Raw genomic sequence first — 21,039 nt, 5'->3', positions numbered from 1 at the left:
TGCAAAAATAGCAAGTAAAAATAGCCCTTTCCTCCTCAGTCTCAAGAATATGAGACTTCCCCAATTGCCCTGGGAGCTGATCACACCAAACATGTGAAGCAATGCACCTTTCTACTCTGTCGGTTTGTGACACACTCGCTTGTGCAATGATTGCATACGGCGGCAGCACACCATAAACTGAAGCTGAATCCTGCGAAGAAGGAAATCCTGTGGGTTAGCGGTTTGCAGGTTTGGGAAACTGGCAGCTCACCTTTTATTGATGGGGTTGCACTTTCCCCGAATGGACAGGTACGTGGCTTGGATGCACACTGTACATAAAAAGGTAACGGACCCCTGGATGGTTAAATCCGGTCAAAGGCGACTATGGGGTGCAGTGCTCATCTCGCTTTCAGGCCGAGGGAGCCGGCGTTTGTCCACAGACAGCTTCCCGGGTCATGTGGCTTCTGGCGCAACGGGACACCATGACGGAAGCCAAAGTGCATGGAAACACCATTTACCTTCCTGCCACAGCAGTACCTATTTATCTACTTGCACTGGTGTGCTTTTGAACTGCTAGGTTGGCAGGAGCTGGGATAGAGCAATGGGAGCTCACCTCATCGCAGGGATTCAAACGCCGACCTTCTGATCGGCAAGCCCAAGAGGCTCAGTGGTTTAGACCACAGCGCCACCTGTGTCGTCTTATATCACTTTACCAGTCATGGCTAACCCCATGGGTAGGCAAACTAAGGCCCGGGGGCCGGATCAGGCCCAATCTCCTTCTAAATCCGGCCCACGGGCGGTCCGGGAATCAGCGGTTTTTACATGAGTAGAATGTGTCCTTTTATTTAAAATGCATCTATGGGTTATTGTGGGGCATAGGAATTCATTCATTCCTCCCCCCCCAAAAAAAAATATAGTCCGGCCCCCCACAAGGTTTGAGGGACAGTGGACCAGCCCCCTGCTGAAAAAGTTCGCTGATCCCTGGCTAACCCCAAATAATGGTAGTTTGCAAAAAGCGCCACCATTCCAGGCACCCTTAACAAGCGACAGTTCCTGGGGTTTTCCATGAGTATTCAAGTGTTATTAATAAGTGTGAATGTGGCTTTAGGTCCTTCGCTGTCCCTTGAGACAGAGCTAACTGTCCTCAGTGACTGAGAGATTTGTCCCAGCTTCGGTTGATGCACCAGCTGTGGCCATTCCTGGGCAGGGACACAGCCTGGTCTCAGAGGTGCAGACACTGGTAATTTCTAGCTTGAATGGCTTCAGTGTGCTCCTCCCAGGGCTGCCCTCGAGGTTGGTGAGGAAACTGTAGCTAGCGCAGAATGCTGGGCTCCAGTTTTTAGCCAGAACAGCTCTGCACCAGCATATTACACCAGCAAGGAAAGCTTTGCATTGGTTGCCAGTGTATAACTGAGCCACGTTCAAGGTACAGTGGTACCTCGGGTTACATACGCTTCAGGTTACAGATGCTTCAGGTTACAGACTCCGCTAACCCAGAAATAGTACCTCGGGTTAAGAACTTTACCTCAGGATGAGAACAGAAATTCCACGGCGGCAGCGGGAGGCCCCATTAGCTAAAGTGGTGCTTCAGGTTAAGAACAGTTTCAGGTTAAGAACAGACCTCCAGAACGAATTACGTTCTTAACCTGAGGTACCACTGTATTAGAATTGTAGAGATGGAAGGGATCCCCTGCAACATAGGAATCTCAACTAGATCCTACAAGGTCTTCCAACCTCTGCTTCAAATAACCTGCTTTGAATTTCTGCTTTGGATCTTGTGGCGCCTCTTTTTCGGCCTCGTACTCAAGCTGACGTTTCTCCTTTTTCTAGCTTGTTCCGTCTCAAAGTTTGGCAGTATTTCTAGCTCCTTTGCAATCTCAGGGGCATCTATCAAAACCCCACAAGGCTTCTTGGACACTTGGGATTGGCTTGCAGCTGAATTTAAACAGCTTCCTTATTTTTTAGTAGTTTGCAAGATGGACTTCGAAAAGGATGTTGTATCATGTTAACACGAAATACCACAGACTTGCACCCGCAGTTTAAAAGCAAGTGTGTTTTAACTGTGTGTGTGTGTGTGTGTGTGTGTGTGTGTGTGTGTCTGTGTGTAATACAGAACCTCTTGCATTGCAGGGCACTAGACTAGATTGCCCTTAGGGTTCCCTTCCAACTCACAGCAGGTATATGGAACCTTTGTGTTAAGTTGTGGGTGAACATATCAGACGACACAGCGATTCTTCAAACAGCTCTTGTTTATTCACAGGCCAGGACAGAACTGAACTGAAGGGTTCAGCCAGCCTGCTTATATAGAGCTCCAGTACAACGTAACTGTAACCACTTACTGTAACTATCCAATCACTGAACGTCACTTTCGATCCCTTATTTGCATAACTATCTACAGTATCCCCCTGCTGGCCGAGGGTGAGAACTTCAGTACATAACACTTTGGCTCTCCAGCTATTGCTGAACTACAACTCTTGTGGGGATGGACCCTGCGAAGATTTTCCCCTATTCATATACGCATCTACCAAAGACCTCAGCCAGAGATCCTGCACAAGTGCAAATAGGGAAAAGGGGAGATATGCAGACGGGTGCAGCTCTTTGAATTCTGCTGTTTAAGTCTTCTCTGAATTGTAATCCTGTCTTCAAACTGTGATCCTTTCCTTAATTGGCTTCTTCCAATTGTCCTTCTCCGAACTGATCGTCTCATTCCACGTGGTCTTCTCTACAGTTGCATTCCCTGCCTTCTCTGAGCTGGTATTGAGAAGGGACCGTTTTTATAGTGACACGTCCTGGCAAACAGAATTCCGCCTCCCTCCATTGAATCCAGAAAGCCAATTGGCTTATGAAAATAGCACTCTTCTCTGCCAGGATCCAGGTCTGAACTATCTCAATTTTGTTCTCTCAACATGCACGGGAACTTTTTCTCAAAGTAGTCCAGACTGCCAATATTGCTCATCTGCTAGGCCAAACCTGCTTTGAAGCCCTCTGATAAGCAAAATCTTTAAACCATGCTTAAAGATACAAGATGTATACAAGATGCTAAATCAGCACAAAGTAGGATGTTGCCCTGACCAATGACTCACATGCTCCCAAGTTACTCGAAGCACCTATGGCGGACCTACACTCGAAGTTCTCGAATGCTTTACTATTCGTACACAGTGCTTTTTTCCCAAAAAAATGTTTAGGGGCACTCTCATTTTCCTACTCATATTGAAATACTGCCCCTCAATGAGGCCAAACTTAGATTCACAAAATGTTTAGGGGTATGCGTACCCCTGTGAATCCCCAGAAAAAAAGCACTGCTCATACGTTTTGGCTCCCGAATGCCAAAAACCCAGAAGTGTTCCGGTTTTCAAACTTTCTTCGGAAACAGAGCTTCTGATTGAGTGCAGGAAGCTCCTGCAGCCAATCAGAAACCGCGCCTTGGTTTTCGAAAGTTTTCAGACGTTGAATGGACTTCTGGAATGGATTATGTTCGAGAACCAAGGTACGACTGTATATAACATTATATTCAATAAAGTTTAACTGATCAGTGTAGATCGGTTACTCGCTTCCGTGGTTTCCTTAAAAAGAAAACCAGTTTAAGAACGAACCTCCAGAACAAATTAAGTTCCTAACCTGAGGTACCACTGTACACCTTTCCTTCCAAAGGACCCCAGGATCGCAAGCATCGAAACATTAAAACAATGCAACTGAAATCAAACCATTTAAAGACAATTAAAAACTATGTAAAAACACGGGAAGGTGCTATGGAGAGACATCAGTCGGGTTTTCCGGGGTCACAGAGCCTAGGCTGCTCCAAAGGTAGAAGAACCCTTTTGTGCGGAGTCCAGTGTCTCAGGGACGCACAATAAGTTCGGTTCCATCCCACACACGGAACCAAGGGAGAACCTTTTTCCCTCCAAAAGTGGCTGAACTGAACGTGTAGATTGTGGTCTGGGTTTCCGGATCGAAGAAATCCACCTGCCCTGCAGTGTAGTCCAAAAACACGCGGATCCACTGTGGCCTCTTGGGAAAGGAGAGCCTTGTGTGAGGAGTGGTGAAAGCTATGTAGTTACCGAGTCCCTCGTATTCTCCTATCCCCCAGATGCCTGCAGCCGGGCTGAAGTCTGTCAGCCCCTCTCTCTTCACAGACTCCTTGGCCACCCCCACTGCCCATTCCCCCTTGCCCTTCACGCCAACCTCCCAGCAGTGTTTGCCTGAAGCGAATCCCTCCCTGCCCAGCACACAAACGTGCTGGGTAAATCTCTTGGTGTTGTTGGGAAGGGTCTGTTCCACCTCTCCCCATCGCACACTTTTCTCATCCTTGGATACCACCAGCCGCCGGTGGGCCGTGTCTGGATCCAGAGTCACACGGGCTGCAAAAAAAGGAAATGAAGGATCAGACCGTATGTTAAGTTGTGGGTGAACATATTAGACGACACAGCGATTCTTCAAACAGCTCTTGCTTATTCACAGGCCGGAACAGAAGTGAACTGAAGGGTTCAGTCAGCCTGCTTATATAGAGCTCCAGTACAACGTAACTGTAACAATTTTCTAAAACTATCCAATCACTGAACGTCACTTTTGATCCCTTATTTGCATAACTATCTACAGTATCCCCCTGCTGGCCCAGGGTGAGAACTTCAGTACATAACACCATAGGATGGTAGATTCCTCCCTGGCTGCTAGATTCCACCTTCCAAAACTTGGAGAAATATATTTGACTGGCAGGTGCAGAGGCAAAAGCAAGCAGAGCAGCAGATGTGACTGTGTTGTCAGCTGCACACCTGTTTTTGAATCTTCCTGCTGCCCTGGTTGAAGAAAGGAGAGAAGGTTTGGTACCTCTCTCCTCTCTCCAGCCAGGCCAGCAGGAGGCCTTATCATAGCTGTCAACATTTCCCTTTTTTAAAGGGAAATTCCCTTATTCCGAATAGGATTCCTCCCAAGAAAAGGGAAAAGTTGACAGCTGTGGGCCTTATCTCAGTTCAAGGACCCATTTCACAGGTCAAAAAGGAATGCGCCAAGCAGGTTGGGTGAGGATTGTGGCCTGGGGATTAATCTTAAAGGTGAGACACAGAGGTGCAATGTCCGCAACAGGGCTTGAGGTTCCTCAGCCCTTGCCTACTGTTTTCATTAACTTAGACACTTCAACATGAAAGAGGACCCTTCCATTCCTCCTTGTTCCCTGTTTTCAATTTCCTCCTCCAACACACAACCGGGCATACTCAGTCCTCCCTGGGCCATTTTGCAGTAGGTTTTTTTTTCCTTGTCACTTCGCCCTCGTAGGATTTGTACTCATCCACTGAAAACGTCAGTGGACGTGGGTGGCGCTGTGGGTTAAACATAGAGCCTAGGACTTGCCGATCAGAAGGTCGGCGGTTCGAATCCCCGCGACGGGGTGAGCTCCCATTGCTCAGCCCCTGCTCCTGCCAACCTAGCAGTTCAAAAGCACGTCAAAGTGCAAGTAGATGAATAGGTACCGCTCCAGCGGGAAGGTAAACAGCGTTTCCGTGCACTGCTCTGGTTTGCCAGAAGCGGCTTAGTCATGCTGGCCACATGACCCGGAAGCTGTATGCCGGCTCCCTTGGCCAATAAAGAGAGATGAGCGCCGCAAACCCAGAGTTGGTCACGACTAGACCAAATGGTCAGGGGTCGCTTCACCTTTACCTTACTGAAAGCGTCAAGCAATTTTTCAAATTTTCCTCCTCAAGACACACACTTTCTGATCCTAAACACGTCTCATGCTTCCCTGGACTTTACAGAGGCGTTCCTGTCATTATGTTCCCTGACCAATCTCCCTCTCCTTTGGCTCTTGAAAAGGATCCTTCTTTGACCCCTCGGTACAGTGTGAGTTGCTTCCCGCTTATACAGGGATCTTGCAAGCTAAGCGCTTTGACCATGTGCAATTCCAACTACGCATAGTTTAAGGCTGACCGGCTGACACCACACAGATTAAATGCACAGAAGGCGGATTGGCTTAGAAGCCCTTTGTGCAGGGTTTTCCCAGTGTGGAAACAGATTTTAAGCTCTCTGCCCTGCTTACCGGGCCCTGGGAAGAACTACCGTATTTTTCGCTCTATAGGATGCACCCAACCATAGGACGCACCTATGAGAACAAGAAAAAAAAATCTCCCCCTCTCTGCTCAGCGCCCCCTCAGTGAAGCGGCAGGAGAAACGGAGCCCCTTCCATTTCTCCTCCCGCTTGGCTGAAGGGGCGCTGCAGAGCTCTTCTCTCTGCTGAAGCCAGGAGAGTCTTGCTCTCCTGGCTTCAGCGAAAGGGACCTGAAGCCTCCGGAGCACAGCGGGAACTCGCGCTGCGCTCCGAAGGCTTCAGGCTTCAGCGAAAGCAACGCGAAGCCTCCAGAGTGCGGAGGGAGCTCTCCCTCTGCGCTTTGGAGGCTTCGTGTTGCTATCGCTGAAGCGAAAGGAGCCTGCATTCGCTCCATAGGACGCACAAACATTTCCCCTTCATTTTTGGAGGGGGAAAAGTGCGTCCTATAGAGCGAAAAATACAGTACTTGCTTGAGTGGTAAGACCCGTTCAGTGTGCCAGCTCTGGAAGGTAAGACTGCTGGAGTAGGGGCAGTTCCAAGGGGGTGGTTTGAGTATACACGATTGCCATCCCTAGAACGTAACTTCCACCTAAGCTGAGAGTTACCTGTATTTGTAACTTTGCTGTCTGAAGCAGCGTCCATATATTCTGTCACTCGGTAGTAAACCAGTTTTTATTCCTTTTGTGTGTGAACATCTTGTGGGCAAAAGGTGAAGGCTTGTAAACACATATTCACAACGAGCGCACATTATAACTCTCACAAAAGGTCCCAGACCTCTTGGTAGCGTGTGTAGGGACGAGAGCTGGACACTGGTCTTTAACTGGTGGGTCGAAGCTCACCACCAAGTTGCAGTTTGTCTTAAGACGTCTCACAACAGTAGTAAAAAGGTAAAGGGACCCCTGACCATTAGGTCCAGTCGTGGCCGACTCTTGGGTTGCGGCGCTCATCTCGCTTTATTGGCCGAGGGAGCCGGCGCACAGCTTCCGAGTCATGTGGCCAGCATGACTAAGCCGCTTCTGGCGAACCAGAGCAGCACACGGAAACGCCGTTTACCTTCCTGCCAGAGTGGTACCTATTTATCTACTTGCACTTTGATGTGCTTTCGAACTGCTAGGTTGGCAGGAGCAGGGACTGAGCAATGGGAGCTCACCCCGTCGCGGGGTGAGCCGACCTTCTGATCGACAAGTCCTAGGCTCTGTGGTTTAACCCACAGCGCCACCCGCGTCCCTTAATAGTAGTACTACCACCTTACAAATGTATGGTAAAATTATTAAGGAGGGTTATGGTAGGCTTTGCATTCAAAGAGAGACAAAGGTGTTTAAATTACCTGTTGGATTTCCTGGAAGCGCAGTGCATGAATTGGGGGAACTCGGCGAGCAGGAACCGCCTTCCGCGTTTCTTACCTGGAAAACTTTCAGAATAGCTCAGGTTAGGGCAGGGATAGAGAAGCTGTGTCCTTATGTAACCAGCATTGACCAACAGTAGGCCTCATGAACAGGCCGCCCCCTGACAACAAACAGTATAATAAACTAAACACACGTTTCTTTATTATGTATGTAAATTATGTACCGTATTTTTTGCTCTATAAGACGCACCAGACCACAAGACACACCTAGTTTTCGGAGGAGGAAAACAAGGAAAAAAATATTCTGAATCTCAGAAGCCAGAACAGCACGAGGGATCGCTGCGCAGTGAAAGCAGCAATCCCTCTTGCTGTTCTGGCTTCTGGGATATCTGCGCAGCCTGCATTCGCTCCATAAGACACACACACATTTCCCCTTGCTTTTTAGGAGGGAAAAAGTGAGTCTTATACAGCAAAAAATACGGTATATACTGTCGGGCCGTCCAACACCTTTCAGCGCCTGAGGCAAGGCCTGCCACCAACGTCCTCCGTCCAGATGGTCAGGTGGGAAGAGACCAGCAACAACATGGCTGCTCTGTGGGAGCCTCCCCTTTTCACTGCCAGTTTTGGCAGAAAAGGGGCATTCCACAAGGTGTTGTTGCTGGTGTCTCCCCAACTTTGGCTTTCAAATTTTTCTTTGGCTTACTCAGTCTGGCTCAGGATCTCCTGCCCTCTGTGGAGCATGCCACCTGAGGCAGATCACCTCACGCTGCCTCATTGATGTACTGGTCGTGCTAGGGCAACAAGCTTGTTTCGGTGCTGAAGCCTTTCTAGCCCCTCTCTGCACCTCAGGTTTTGCCACCTCCCTCTGCCACATGGTAGAGCCGGCCCTGATATACTGTATAAATATAAAACTATGATTCACTGGATATACATCGAGCAGGATTGTAAAAACATCTTCAGAACTCCTGGGGCTGCGCTGGACAAAAAAGAGAGGAGGAGGAGGAGGAGGAGGAGGAGGAGGAGGAGGAGGAGGAGGAGGAGATCTAACATTTCAAGAGATTTCAAACTCCAAGGGCAAGTTCTGCCCGGGATAAAGGTCACACTTTCTTGCAGGCATACTCCACTGCATTCCACAACAATATCTGATGGTAGATAAAGAACCTGGAGAAATATGCAATTACAGCAAACAGACTTAAAAGAAATATCCAGGCCTCCTCCAAACGCCTGTGGATCAGCCCATCTGCCTGCTTCTGGAACGTTCTCAGAGGACAGGCTACTGAGCATGGTCAACTTCTGTGCAGAGAAGAAGAAGAGGGGTCCATTGATAGGTTTTTGGTTTTGCAAAGTATTGTCCTGATCTTAATAATGAGGATATAGCAACATGCTTTACGCTTAGACTCTCATCACTGCTGATCATCTTGAGAGTTGTTAGTAGACCCTTATTCCCTGCACAGATACACAATTATCTGAGCGGGTTAACCATCAGTCCTTCTTCCCAGGGAACGGGGATCTCCTAAGAAATCTCACCACCCCTAACTACACCACACCAGTGGTGTAGTGGTTAAGAGCAGTGGACTCATAATCTGGGGAACCGGGTTCGCTTCCCGCTCCTCCACATGCGGCTGCTGGGTGACCTTGGGCCAGTCACACTTCTCTGAAGTCTCTCAGCCCCACTCACCTCACAGAGTGCTTGTTGTGAGGGAGGAAGGGAAAGGAGATTGTGAGCCGCTTTGAGACTCCTTCGGGTAGTGATAAAGCGGGATATCAAATCCAAACTCTTCTTTTTCTTCTAACAAACCTTCAGTAGCCTGCTTGATCTCTGCTTCTGCCTCTGTTTCTGGACTGCTCTCTGCCACAGTCTCTTCCTGCTCACTAAACCCTGTTGCCTCTTTCTGCTCCCTACACCCCCTCCTCCAAGTCGGCTCCCTCTTCTCTCTCCAGCCACTCCTCGTCATCCCACCACCAGTCCCCTGGCTCTGAGTCTTCTTCTCCCACCACTCCTTGGCATCCAGCCAGTCCATGATGACAGCTTGAGGTTCCCCATGTCTTTGACACAGGAGCAGGGCCAGGAAAAGATGGGGCAGCCCCACCATGAGTTAGAATATGTCAAAAGCCTACCTATAAGAACAATGATCAGGGCCACATTCAGAGCGATGCTGACTGCCAGTAAGACCCTCAGCGTGACTTTGCAGCATTTCGAAGGAGTTTCTGTGGAGTTGATAAAGTTTCATCAGGAAAACGCAACCACAGCCATTTTATGAAAAGCAGAAGCGAATGGAGTGCTTGGATTCAGGGTTCCAAGTGAACCCATCTGGGAATACTCCATTCCACCACCACCCCTCCAATTGGTCTTCATTCTGTGCCCCTGGAGTGAGCAATATTATTTTCATTGGTTTGTTTTGGGGTTCCCTTCCATTAGGGTCCCACTGCTGCCCACACCCTCCAATATTTATTGTACTTTGCAAAACCTGGAATCCACACTCTGGCTTGCTGATTCCGTAGATGGTGCTGTTTTTGCTACCTAAGGATCCCCACTTAGAGAATGAATTCACTATTACTAGATAAGGGGTGGTAGTTAGCTAGATTTTACTCAGAGCAGACCCACAGAAATGAATGAACAGGATTAACACGGGTTCATTGATTTTGCTGTGTCTGCTCTGAGTAAAACATAGCTGAATAGCACCAAAGATTGTTTTGCTCTCCTTGCCACAAATGGCCAATGTTCAGAGGGGACTGAGGCTAGTTTAAAGCCACTGCAGGACTTTGAGCTGAACCGAGAGCTGAACTAACGGCTTCTTGCTCATGTGCCTGATGACTGCTATGGTACAAAGAGCCTGGCCTTGATATTCCAGAAGGGGCAGGTTTGCCATACGTCTAGAATTTCCTGGACATGTCCAGGATTTAACTGGGGGAAATAGCGTCTGGGGTTGGGGGGAGATTTCGTAAAATCGGCACAAAAAATCCAGAATTTTGAGGTCAACAACTTTTGTGTCCTGAATTTCACTTCCAGAAATATGGCAACCCTAAGAAGGGGGCTTTTTAATGGGATTACAGAAATGTCAGGCAGGTGTAAAGTCCTACTCTTGGATATACTTAGGAATACAGTTGCAAAAACAACAGCTATGCAAGCATCTGGTTGGCCCCTGAGAGATGTTGTCTCCTTTTCTTTAAGTTCTTATGAGTCACAGTGAAGTGATCAGATCCTGGAAGGAACCTTGCCTAATATTAGGCATGACGTACCGCCCTAAAAGTTTCCATTCTTGCTGAATAGTTCCTCACCACAGAGGCAAAGAAAGAAGCGCAATCCACCTGAATAGGCTACTTTCCCAAGCACGACTCTTTTACAGCTATATGTGGAGAGCTGATAAGATTAATCATACCGAATGCCTGGTCCTATAGGCGCCATACACACCATACAGTTAAAATACACCCCCCACCACCATAATCCTGGGAACTGTAGTTTGTTAAGGGTGCTGGGGGTGGTTGCTCTGTGAGAAGTAAACTGCAGTTCTTAGGACTGGGAGGTGTGGGTGCTCTAGGTAAAGCTAAAGGGACCCCTGACCATTAGGTTCAGTCATGACCAACTCTGGGGTTGCGGCGCTCATCTCGCTTTATTGGCCGAGGGAGCAGCTTCCGGGTCATGTGGCCAGCATGACTAAGCCCCTTCTGGCAAACCAGAGCAGCGCACGGAAACACCGTTTACCTTCCTGCCGGAGTGGTACCTATTTATCTACTTGCACTTTGACGTGCTTTCGAACTGCTAGGTTGGCAGGAGCAGGGACCGAGCGGGGATTCGAACCGCCGACCTTGTGATCGGCAAGTCCTAGGCTCTGTGGTTTAACCCACAGCGCCACCCGCGTCCCTGTGGGTGCTCTAAATGTGTTTTAATTATACGTAGCCTAGTCTCTTGTTGAAAACAACTGAACCCTTAACATGGTCTCCAATAATAATAATAATAATTTATTATTTATACCCCGCCCATCTGGCTGGGCTTCCCCAGCCACTCTGGGCAGCTTCCAAAAAAATATTAAAATACTGTAATACATCAAACCTTAAAAGCTTCCCTAAACAGGGCTGCCTTCATATTTCTTCCATCTCCTTGGCTTGTACAGGGCCTGTGCTGTTTGGGGTATATATTCTATAAGACAAGCTTAATTGTTGGAGGAAGAAGAAAGCTCTCTTGAGAAGAGACCTGAGTCAATTTATCGTTCTCCACAAAGAGCTCTGACCTGGGTTGGGTGATTTTTTGCAGTGGAGTTTTCTCCACTCTGGGACTCGAGGCGGCTTACACGAAATTGAAAACAGGCCAAAAATTAAGAATTAGACTGAGAAAGAATAAATGCCCCAAGGTGATCTTTGTGGCTGAGCAGGGAGGATTTGATCCCTAGGCTCCCAAACCTTATTCCAACACTCTGGCCACTAAACCACACACACGCTCCTCTTAACAGTAACAAGCCAGCAAGTTTGGTAAGAAATCAAACACCCTTGCCTGGAATATTTGCTTGCCAGCTACTTAAAGCTTACTGTAACTCAGTTTTGGTCCATACCTTGTGGCTTTGGGGGAACAGGTGGCGCATAGGTATCTCTGCTTCCTCTGTCTATTGTCATGTATCCTTCTTCATCCTCCATCCTCTAGGCTCTCTCTTCAGCCCCGAGTAAAGCAGCTTCTGCAAGCGAGATGATTCCTGGAAGCTAGCCTTTCTGTCCCTGGAAGGGAGAGTTCTTCACTTTCATAGACGATTCAAGTTGTAAAAAAAAACCAAAAAACAACAACCACCCATATGTAAAAATTGGCTCAGGAACAACCCTCTTCCTCCGTCTTGTGCAAATGAGACTTCCTCAGTTCCCAGCGATATCATCTGAAGATGAACACACCAAACATGTTTGACAACCTCCCTGAGGTTTGCGACTGACTCGCTTATGCAATGACGACGTACGGCAGTTGGCATCCCATGAACTGAAGCTGGATCCTGCAATGAGGGGAAATCCTGTGGGTTAGTGGGTTTCCAGCTTCAGGAAATTGGCAGCTTACTTGTTCTTGATGGGGTTGCACTTTCCCTGAAGGAACAGGTACGTGGCTTGGATGTGCACATTGTACATTTAAAGTACTCTTATACCACTTATTACTTAACTGGTTTTAATTGGTTACTTTCCCCCCTGTTTCCTGCCTATATTTTCAGCTGTTTCTGTTTTAGTTGTAAGCCACCTAGAGTCCTCATCAGGGAAAAAGACAGGATATAAATATTGGAAGAAGAAGAAGAAGAAGAAGAAGAAGAAGAAGAAGAAGAAGAAGGGGAAGAGGAGGAAGAGGAGGAGGAGGAGCTTTTTCTGGGGGGGACACAGGTGTACACATACCCCTAAACATTTTGTGAATCTAAGTTTGGCCTCATTAAAGTGCAGAATTTCAATATGAGTAGGAAAATGAGAGTGTCTTTAAACAGATTTTTTTTTTTTAGAAAAAAGCAATAATAATAATTAATATAATAATGCCTCCCGCCAAAGAATCTGGGGAACTGTAGCTTGTGAAAAGTGCCGACCTCTTACAGCTGCTATTCCAGGCACCCTTAACAAACTACAATTCCCAAGATTCCCTCTGTTGTCTTTTCTCTAGGGTGACGTTTATAAGACATTTTCGAAATAGTGATTTGTAAATGGGGAAGCGTGAAACTATATATATCATCCAAAAATTGCCAGGAAGGGAAGCTTCTTTCTTCTGGTGAAAGCGTTCGTTTTCATAGAATCACAGAACTATAGAGTTGGGACCTTGAGGGTTCTCTAGCATAACCCCCTGCAATGCAGGAATCTGAGCTGAAGCATCCATGACAGGTGGCCGTCCAACCTCTGCTTAAAAGCCTCCCAGGAAGGGGAGTCCACAGCCTCCCGAGGGACACCGTTCCACTGTCCAACAGCTCTTGCTATCAGAAAGACTTAACAAATTTATTGTGTCACTTCATCAAGTCTACTTCGTCAGATGCATGGGGTGAGACCTTAGTTGCTAGGCATGTAGAAGAAGAAGAAGAGTTTGGATTTGATATCCTGCTTTATCACTACCTGAAGGAGTCTCAAAGTGGCTGACAATCTCCTTTTTCTTCCTCCCCACAACAAACACTCTGTGAGGTGAGTGGGGCTGAGAGACTTCAGAGAAGTGTGACTGGCCCAAGGTCACCCAGCAGCTGCATGTGGAGGAGCAGGGAAGTGAACCCGGTTCACCAGATTACGAGACTACCGCTCTTAACCAAACTGTCCGTGTCAGTTTCTGATGATGATGATGACTGACTTGGACCGGGTGGAATTGGCCCGGCCTGAATTTCTGCTCTGCTATATCCCATGAGCAGCTGTCCAACAAGAGGCCACTGTGGAGTCAAAAGTAACCCAAGGAACACTGTCTGGAAACAAAGGGATTGCCGGTCTACCTTTTCCTGTGCATTTATGGTCTATCTTGAACAGGCACAACATATCACTCTGACCACAGTTCCTAGGTTTATGTATATATATATGTATATATGTGTGTGTGTGTGTGTGTGTGTGTGTGTGTGTGTGTGTGTATATATATATATATATATATATATATATATATATATATAATAAATGTTCATAAATGCACCAACCAAGCATGTACATGGATATGTGGACCACATGTCTGCAGCAGCACAGGAAGACCGTCCTGAAACCATTTTGACTCCCAAACTGACCAAATGTTTTCTCTGCAAGGAGGGAGGGGGTGAGGGAACTTTCCCATTGTCTCAGGAATTGGGAAATCACCATCTCAAAGGAAAGGCAATCAGATAAGGCATTATCAGATAACCTGGCACACAGGAAAAACAACAACGTTCAAATTTCTGTTGTAGACCGCCTTTTCTGTGAGGTAGGTATGATGTTTGTGGGGGGTGGTTTTGGGTTACACCCCTTCTGTGATGTATGTATGATGTATGGAGGGGTGGTCCTGAGCTCCAGGGCAGGGAACTTAAAATGTCTATATAAGGACAGGCACACCTTTGTTCTGGGTCCTCCTCCCTTCCTGTGTGTGAGGGGAGCACCCTGTTGCAACAACTTTAATAAAGATCAGGCTTACTAGCTGCTTTGCTTTTCAATATTCTCTGGTTGGCCTCTGTTATTTTCTCCTACCAATGGAGAACCTACAAAGGACTCTATAAGGGCTCTTGTTTACCCCATAAGGGAATAAGGCCAGATTTTGTTTACAACAATTCCTGGATACCAGGCAGCTTGATTGGCTAAGGTGGGCATCTGGGGCTCAGCCCAGACACTGAGGTCCAGCTTCGAGGGCCTTCTGGCGGTAACCTCCCTGCGAGAAGTGAGGTTACAGGGAACCAGACAAGAGGGCCTTCTCGGTAGTGGCGCCCTCCCTGTGGAACGCCCTTCCATCAGAAGCCAAGGAAATAAACAACTATCTGACTTTTAGAAGACTTCTGAAGACAGCCCTGTTTAGGGAAGTTTTTAATGTTTGATGTTCTATCATGCTTTTAATATTGTGTTGGGAGCCGCCCAGAGCGGCTGGGGAAACCCAGCCAGATGGGGGGGTTATAAATGATAAATGATAATTGTTATTACTCTGTGATTGGCTGCTTTGAAGGGATGCAGGGGAATCACTTGCATTGCTGCCACACTTTATAAATTGTCCCTGGAGATTGTCCCTTCCTCTGAGGCAGACCGAGGGGGGCGCGCTTGGGGGTGATGTCATGAAAGGGCAGGAAATTGTTCCGCATTTAATCTTATGATGGTAGCGCAATAACTGCAAAGGAGGAAGCAGAGAGAGGAACTTGCGGGCTTTTCTGCCTCAGGCGCCAAAAGAGCTTGTGACCCGCCTTGGGCACCTTGGTTTGGGGTGGAGAGCAAGACTGGATGCTGCTGTTCGGGTACCAAAAAGGTTTGGACCCGACGGCAGAAGGGGTGCGAGGAAAAAGAAGAGGAAGGGAAGAGCAGGACGAAAAGAGATGTTCTGAGAAGTCTCAAACAGTGGGTGAGAAAAGAAATTGTAAACGACAGTGGGTATTTGTTCAACGATGATATTTTTTCAAAGAAAAGTTTCAGATGAAATAAGACTCTGCGTTAGTAAGAGCATGAGCTCCTCACTTTGCCTTTGGCTGGAGGGGAGCTACCTTAGATTCCTCCACTGATTTCCACGCGGGGCAGCTCCCCCTTCTGCGCAGGGGGCGTAGGGAGGGGGGAGAGGCGGCGATCTATTTTAGAGAACTCTGTCCAAAGCTCTTCCACTTCGGGGCGCTCTCCGGGCGCCCGATTGGCTGAGACGGGAGCGCAGCGCGCGGCGATTGGGCGCGCCTGGCCAAGCCCTTGCTCCGGGACCCAACGGCTGCTTGCGGGTTTCGGAGGAAGGGGTCCAAGGGGGCGGCTGGTGGGGAAGGCGCGTGCGCGCTCCGCTGCCTCTGCCTCTGCTGCAAGACAACAGGCCGGAGGGGGGCTTTGAAAGCTTCGCTTTGCAAAATGATGGTGCAAAGGGGCCAAAGTGTGGCCGTGGATGTGCGTGATAGAGTCATGTTTTAAAGCCCCAGGAAGCGCGCTGTGATGGTCTCTCTCTATCTCTCTGGTTCTCTCCTCCTCTTGATTTTACGCACGCGCGTAAAACTATTAAACGATTGGCACCAATGTCCTCCTGAATCTCTGCCTTATACAGTGGTACCTCGGGTTACATACGCTTCAGGTTACAGATGCTTCAGGTTACAGACTCCGCTAACCCAGAAATAGTACCTCGGGTTAAGAACTTTGCTTCAGGATGAGAACAGAAATCACGCGGTGGCAGTGGGAGGCCCGATTAGCTAAAGTGGTGCTTCAGGTTAAGAACAGTTTCAGATTAAGAACGGATCTCCAGAACGAATTAAGTTCTTAACCCAAGGTAAAGGTAAAGGGACCCCTGACCATTAGGTCCAGTCGTGGCCGACTCTAGGGTTGCGGCGCTCATCTCGCTTTATTGGCCGAGGGAGCCAGCGTACAGCTTCCGGGTCATGTGGCCAGCATGACTAAGCCGCTTCTGGCGAACCAGAGCAGTGCACGGAAACGCCGTTTACCTTCCCGCCAGAGTGGTACCTATTTATCTACTTGCACTTTGATGTGCTTTCGAACTGCTAGGTTGGCAGGAGCAGGGACCGAGCAACGGGAGCTCACCCCGTCGTGGGGATTCGAACCTCTGACCTTCTGATCGGCAAGCCCAAGAGTCTGAGTGGTTTAGACCACAGCGCCACCCGCACCCCTAGTTATTGCATACACAAGCCCCACAAATAACTCAGAGATGCATTTTAAATAAAAACACACATTCAACTCATGTAAAAACACCAGGCAGGCCCCACAAATAACCCAGAGATGCATTTTAAATAAAAGGACACATTGTTTTTACACATGTAAAAACAAGCTGATTCCCACACCGTCTGCCGGCTGGATTTAGAAGGCGATTGGGCCGGATCTGGCCCCCGGGCCTTAGTTTGCCTACCCATGGACTGGGGTGACCAAGGTTTGAATCCCACCCCCCAATTTCAGCCATGCAATTTCAGTGAGTGAACTTGGACCAGCCGCATTCTTTAACTGCCTCGCCTCGCAGGGTTGTTGTTTTCCCACAGATGGGCGCAGACACATGATGTACGCAGCCTCGAGCTCTTTGTATTAAAGGCCCAGATATAAATATAATAAATAAATGAGGAAAGGAGTGCTTGTTGCCGCAAACAAGGTTGCCAACAAACACGATAAGAGATGTTGAAACATCTCTTAACAGTAATAGCTAAACGGAACTTACATGTATTATTATTGATCATAGTAATATACAGAAGAAGCTGGTGTGTATACAGTGTTACCTCGGGTTACATACACTTCAGGTTACAGACGCTTCAGGTTACAGACTCCACTAACCCAGAAATAGTACCTCGGGTTAAGAACTTTATTTCAGGGTGAGAACAGAAATCATGCTCTGGCAGCGCAGCAGCAGCAGGAGGCCCCATTAGCTAAAGTGGTGCTTCAGGTTAAGAACGGACCTCCGGAACGAATTAAGTACTTAACCCGAGGTACCACTGGAGAGGTTAAGAGCCCTGCACAAGGGCCTGGGAGACCTGGGTTCAAATCCCCAACCAGCCCTTACCAGTCTCTCCGAAACCTAACCTTACTTCGCAGGGCTGTTGTGAAGATCAAATGGGGAAGGGAAGAACCATACATGCACTGAGCTCCTTGGTAGAGAAGTGGCTTGAGAATGCAGTAACTAGGGATGCGGGTGGCGCTGTGGTCTAAACCACTCAGACTCTTGGGCTTGCCGATCGGAAGGTCGCCGGTTCAAATCCCCGCGACGGAGTGAGCTCCCGTTGCTCTGTCCCAGCTTCTGCCAACCTAGCAGTTTGAAAGCATGCCAGTGCAAGGAGATAAATAGGTAGCTCTGTGGTGGGAAGGTAAACGGCATTTCTGTGCACTATGGTTTCTGTCACTGCTCAGTTGCGCCAGAAGCAGTTTAGTCCTGCTGGCCACATGACCCGGAAAGGTGTCTGTGGACAAACGCCAGCTCCCTCAGCCTGAAAGCAAGATGAGCGCCACAACCCCATAGTCACCTTTGACTGGACTTAACCGTCCAGGGGTCCTTTACCTTTTTCTTTTTTTACCTAAATGCAATAATTATATATTTACACACACACACACACACACACACACACACACACACACACACATCATTATTGGAGTAACTAGACATGAGAAGGGGTTAATGTGTGAGTGCAAATCGCTCCACGCATGAGCTCATCGCAGGTGCAAGGTCAACCAGTTGCTATGGCAATGGCCCAGCGCCTTGCCTATATCTGTGATGAATATAGCTCAGCTTAGTTTGTGCGCCGTCATCCTTATGCAGAGTGCGCTAGTCTTGAATTGCTGGAGTTCATTTGGAACAACCGGGATCCGTTGCCAACCCGTCAAGCTGTAGCTATATCTACGCACTGTTTTGCTGAGCCTTCTCTTCTGCAACAGCAACAGCAACCCATTTGGACCTTTGCTGAGTGGGACGGGGAGCAACTTTCCCCTGCGTGGAAATGCATGTCTCCTATCAGATCCCCCCACCGACCACCCCCAAGGTCAGAGCAGTGCGTGCGATGATGCCATAAGACTCGCCCGCGCGCTCTCCGAGATCAGGGTCAATTTGCAAGAGCCGCGACTCTCTTTCCTCCGTCCGGCGACGCCTGGAGCGCCTCGGAGAGGGGCAAGAGAAGCGGGTCCCAGCCTCCGATCCGATCCCTTCGCGCTCCTCCAAGGTCCGCACTCTCCTCCAGCTTGCGCGAGTGCGCAGGGAGGGCGCGCAAGGCTACCTTTGCCTGGGATCGTCTCCGCCAGCTTGGAGGCTGCAGCAGCCAAGAAGACGCGTCTGCACTTTGGGTGAGTAGGGTTTACCTTTAGAATTATACATGTTGCATTAAAAAAAAAACACCTTTATTTTTATTTCCGCCTGATCTGAGTGTATCCGTCAAATAAGAAAAAAATCCATAAACATAAAAATGTCGCGCGCGCCCCCAAATAGCGAGCAAGCTTGCTATTCGGAGCTCTTCTTCCAGCTGTTAAACAAAGCGGGGAGTGGCGGGTTGGTCTAATGGGGAGGGGGCAAAATGGCGTCTGCAGGATTTCCTTTAAAGATGTGATGTGGGAGGGGATTTTGGTCTTTGATAGATCAGGCTGTGCCCGGGGAAAGCGCCACCGCTTGGACAAGGAACCACACAGCGGTTCTTCCCGCCTGCGATTGCGCGCAGGTCCGAGAAAGAGAGAGGGATGGGGTTTGCATTCTCAGAAACCTTAGTCCGAGAAATAAACACACGGCAGAGTTTAGCAAAGATGAAAATTAATTTTAGGTTTAAAAAGAGAGAGAAGGGGGGAAAATTAAATGCACATTGGATTGTATATGTTGAAAATGTTGAAACTTAGTAAAAATATAATTGAAAGAGAGAGAGGCTCCATGTTAGGCAGTTGTTAGTATTATCTAGTAGAGAGAATGAAGTCTTTCCTAGAAGTCTTTCCTAGAAAAGGGAAGAAGTTCTTGAGAAGCTGAAAACTTGCTCACTATTTTTGTGATGTTGCACCTTGTCCTAGTTCCTGGCTGAGGGTTTTCAATTCCTTTTCAATGGACCAGTTCTTTGGCTTTTGTGCATCTTGCAGAATGGCAGAATCAGCTGTCCAGAAGTGGGTTTCTATCCCCAAGGGGCTTTCTACCACCTGGGCATGGGCCTCCTCAATAATTTGGGTGGCAAATTGCTGTTTACAGTGACTGTAAAGTGTGCCATCGCTTTTGGTGTGGGATGTAAGGAATAGACCTGGTAATCTTCCGTCTTTCAGCCACAGAGAGATGGCCACTCCATGAGTTATCCTGTCCCAACTGGTAAACCTGTCTTACCTGAGAGCTCAAGGGTAGAACAGATAGTTTTTTGGTAGAAGGCACCAGGTGTAATCTTAGGTTTGCTCCAACAGGAAGGCAAGGACCTTGTAGCCATTCCCAGCTTGACTGAATGAACAGGAGGGGCCAAGGGTGCGACTCAGAGTAAGGAAGCTTCCTAGTGCATCAGTGTTGGAGCAACTGGACCTGAGAAGGGGTTCATTTCCTTCCTGAGCATAAATCACCCCATGGACGAGCTAATCAAATGTGCAAGGTCAGCCAAGGCAGTTGCTATGATAACAGCCCAGTGCACCAGGTATATCTGCGATTAATGTATTTCAGCTCAGTTAGTGTTTGTCAGCGCGAGTTGGAGTCTATTGCTTGTCCAGTGCTGTCTTGAATTGCAGGAGTTTATTTGGAGCTACGGAGGTACGTTGTACTTGTATGTATCTGTATCTATATCCGCAAAAGCTTACAAGCTGTATGTCCTGGAACTGTTACACTGAGCCTTATCTTCTGCAGCAGTAAACTATGTGGACTTTAAACTGCTTCCATGTGGTGACTGGGACTTGGAGCAACTTCCACTGTCCGAGCAATCAGTGCTGAAGCCATTGAGAATTTCGCCCCTTCCTTTCTTCCCACAATGTGAAGTTAGCAAATGGCTTGTCCGTTTTGGGGGTGCGATGTCGCATTGAACGTTTATGCTTCTGAAAATGTCCCCTCTCTCTTTGCTTCACCCTCCTTAGCCCCGCAGAGTGAAAAAAATGATATCCAAGTCTCAAATGAGATTGCCCCCACCTTCCAGGACAAGGCAAGATGTTGCACAACAGCCAAACCAGGTAGGAGATCCTCTGTAAGCTGATTGGTGGGTGGGAGGAGATGGGAGGGGGGAAGCAGGACCTAATGCAAGGAGAGTGAACCAGGCAGGGAACAACCCAATGCACCACTTGTTTCCTTCCTTTCCTCCATCCCTCTCCCCTTGTGAATGTAAAAAGACTTCTTCTGGATTGGATGAAAAGATCCATCTAGTCTAGTAAGTGGGACAATTTACGGCAGAAATAACTTTTGGAAGAACATTCCTACTAGATCCACAGACTAGTTTACCCAGGACAACGGATGGAGATTTGCGTTTCTCATTCACAGAGCAAGAAGTATGGGCATGTTTACAACCCACACTTTACAATCTCCATTAATACAAATCTTTCTCCTGTGTGTGGATCTCCCTTTCTGGCGTGGGGCATCTGGGGCAAGTCTACGCAGGAAGCAGATCACGTGGGGTGTGTGTGTGTGGAAAACGGAGCTTGCACCAGGACAGCCGCATTTTGAATG

The 21,039-nt window shown here is 48.1% G+C and overlaps 1 protein-coding gene across 1 annotated transcript; it reads right to left on the bottom strand.

The window, feature by feature from the left end:
- Positions 1–3,568: 3,568 nt before the first annotated feature.
- On the bottom strand, positions 3,569–12,425 carry LOC310757185 (butyrophilin subfamily 1 member A1-like). The gene is made up of 4 exons (XM_083602422.1): positions 11,906–12,425; positions 9,477–9,566; positions 7,341–7,424; positions 3,569–4,337 (listed from the first exon to the last, which is right to left on the bottom strand). The coding sequence occupies exons 1-4, from the start codon at positions 11,985–11,987 to the stop codon at positions 3,817–3,819; spliced, it is 777 nt and encodes a 258-aa protein (XP_083458548.1). The 5' UTR covers positions 11,988–12,425; the 3' UTR covers positions 3,569–3,816.
- Between the last annotated feature and the right edge of the window lie 8,614 nt (positions 12,426–21,039).

This window comes from Podarcis filfolensis, assembly GCF_964270895.1.
Source record: "Podarcis filfolensis genome assembly, chromosome: 2".
In the NCBI taxonomy this organism is placed as follows: Eukaryota; Metazoa; Chordata; class Lepidosauria; order Squamata; family Lacertidae; genus Podarcis; species Podarcis filfolensis.
Note: the sequence above shows the minus strand (reverse complement) of the source record. Positions and strands in the feature narration are given on the sequence as shown.

Bases quoted from the DNA above. Each gene is read 5' to 3' on its own strand.
- LOC310757185 (XM_083602422.1), bottom strand. From the start codon at position 11,987: ATGGAGGATGAAGAAGGATACATGACAATAGACAGAGGAAGCAGAGAT. The intron at 7,425-9,476 runs GTAGGCTTTTGA...CTATTCTGAAAG, and splicing joins CCTGATCATTGTTCTTATAG to TTTTCCAGGTAAGAAACGCG. The intron at 4,338-7,340 runs GTAATTTAAACA...CTTTTTTTGCAG, and splicing joins GCTTCCAGGAAATCCAACAG to CCCGTGTGACTCTGGATCCA.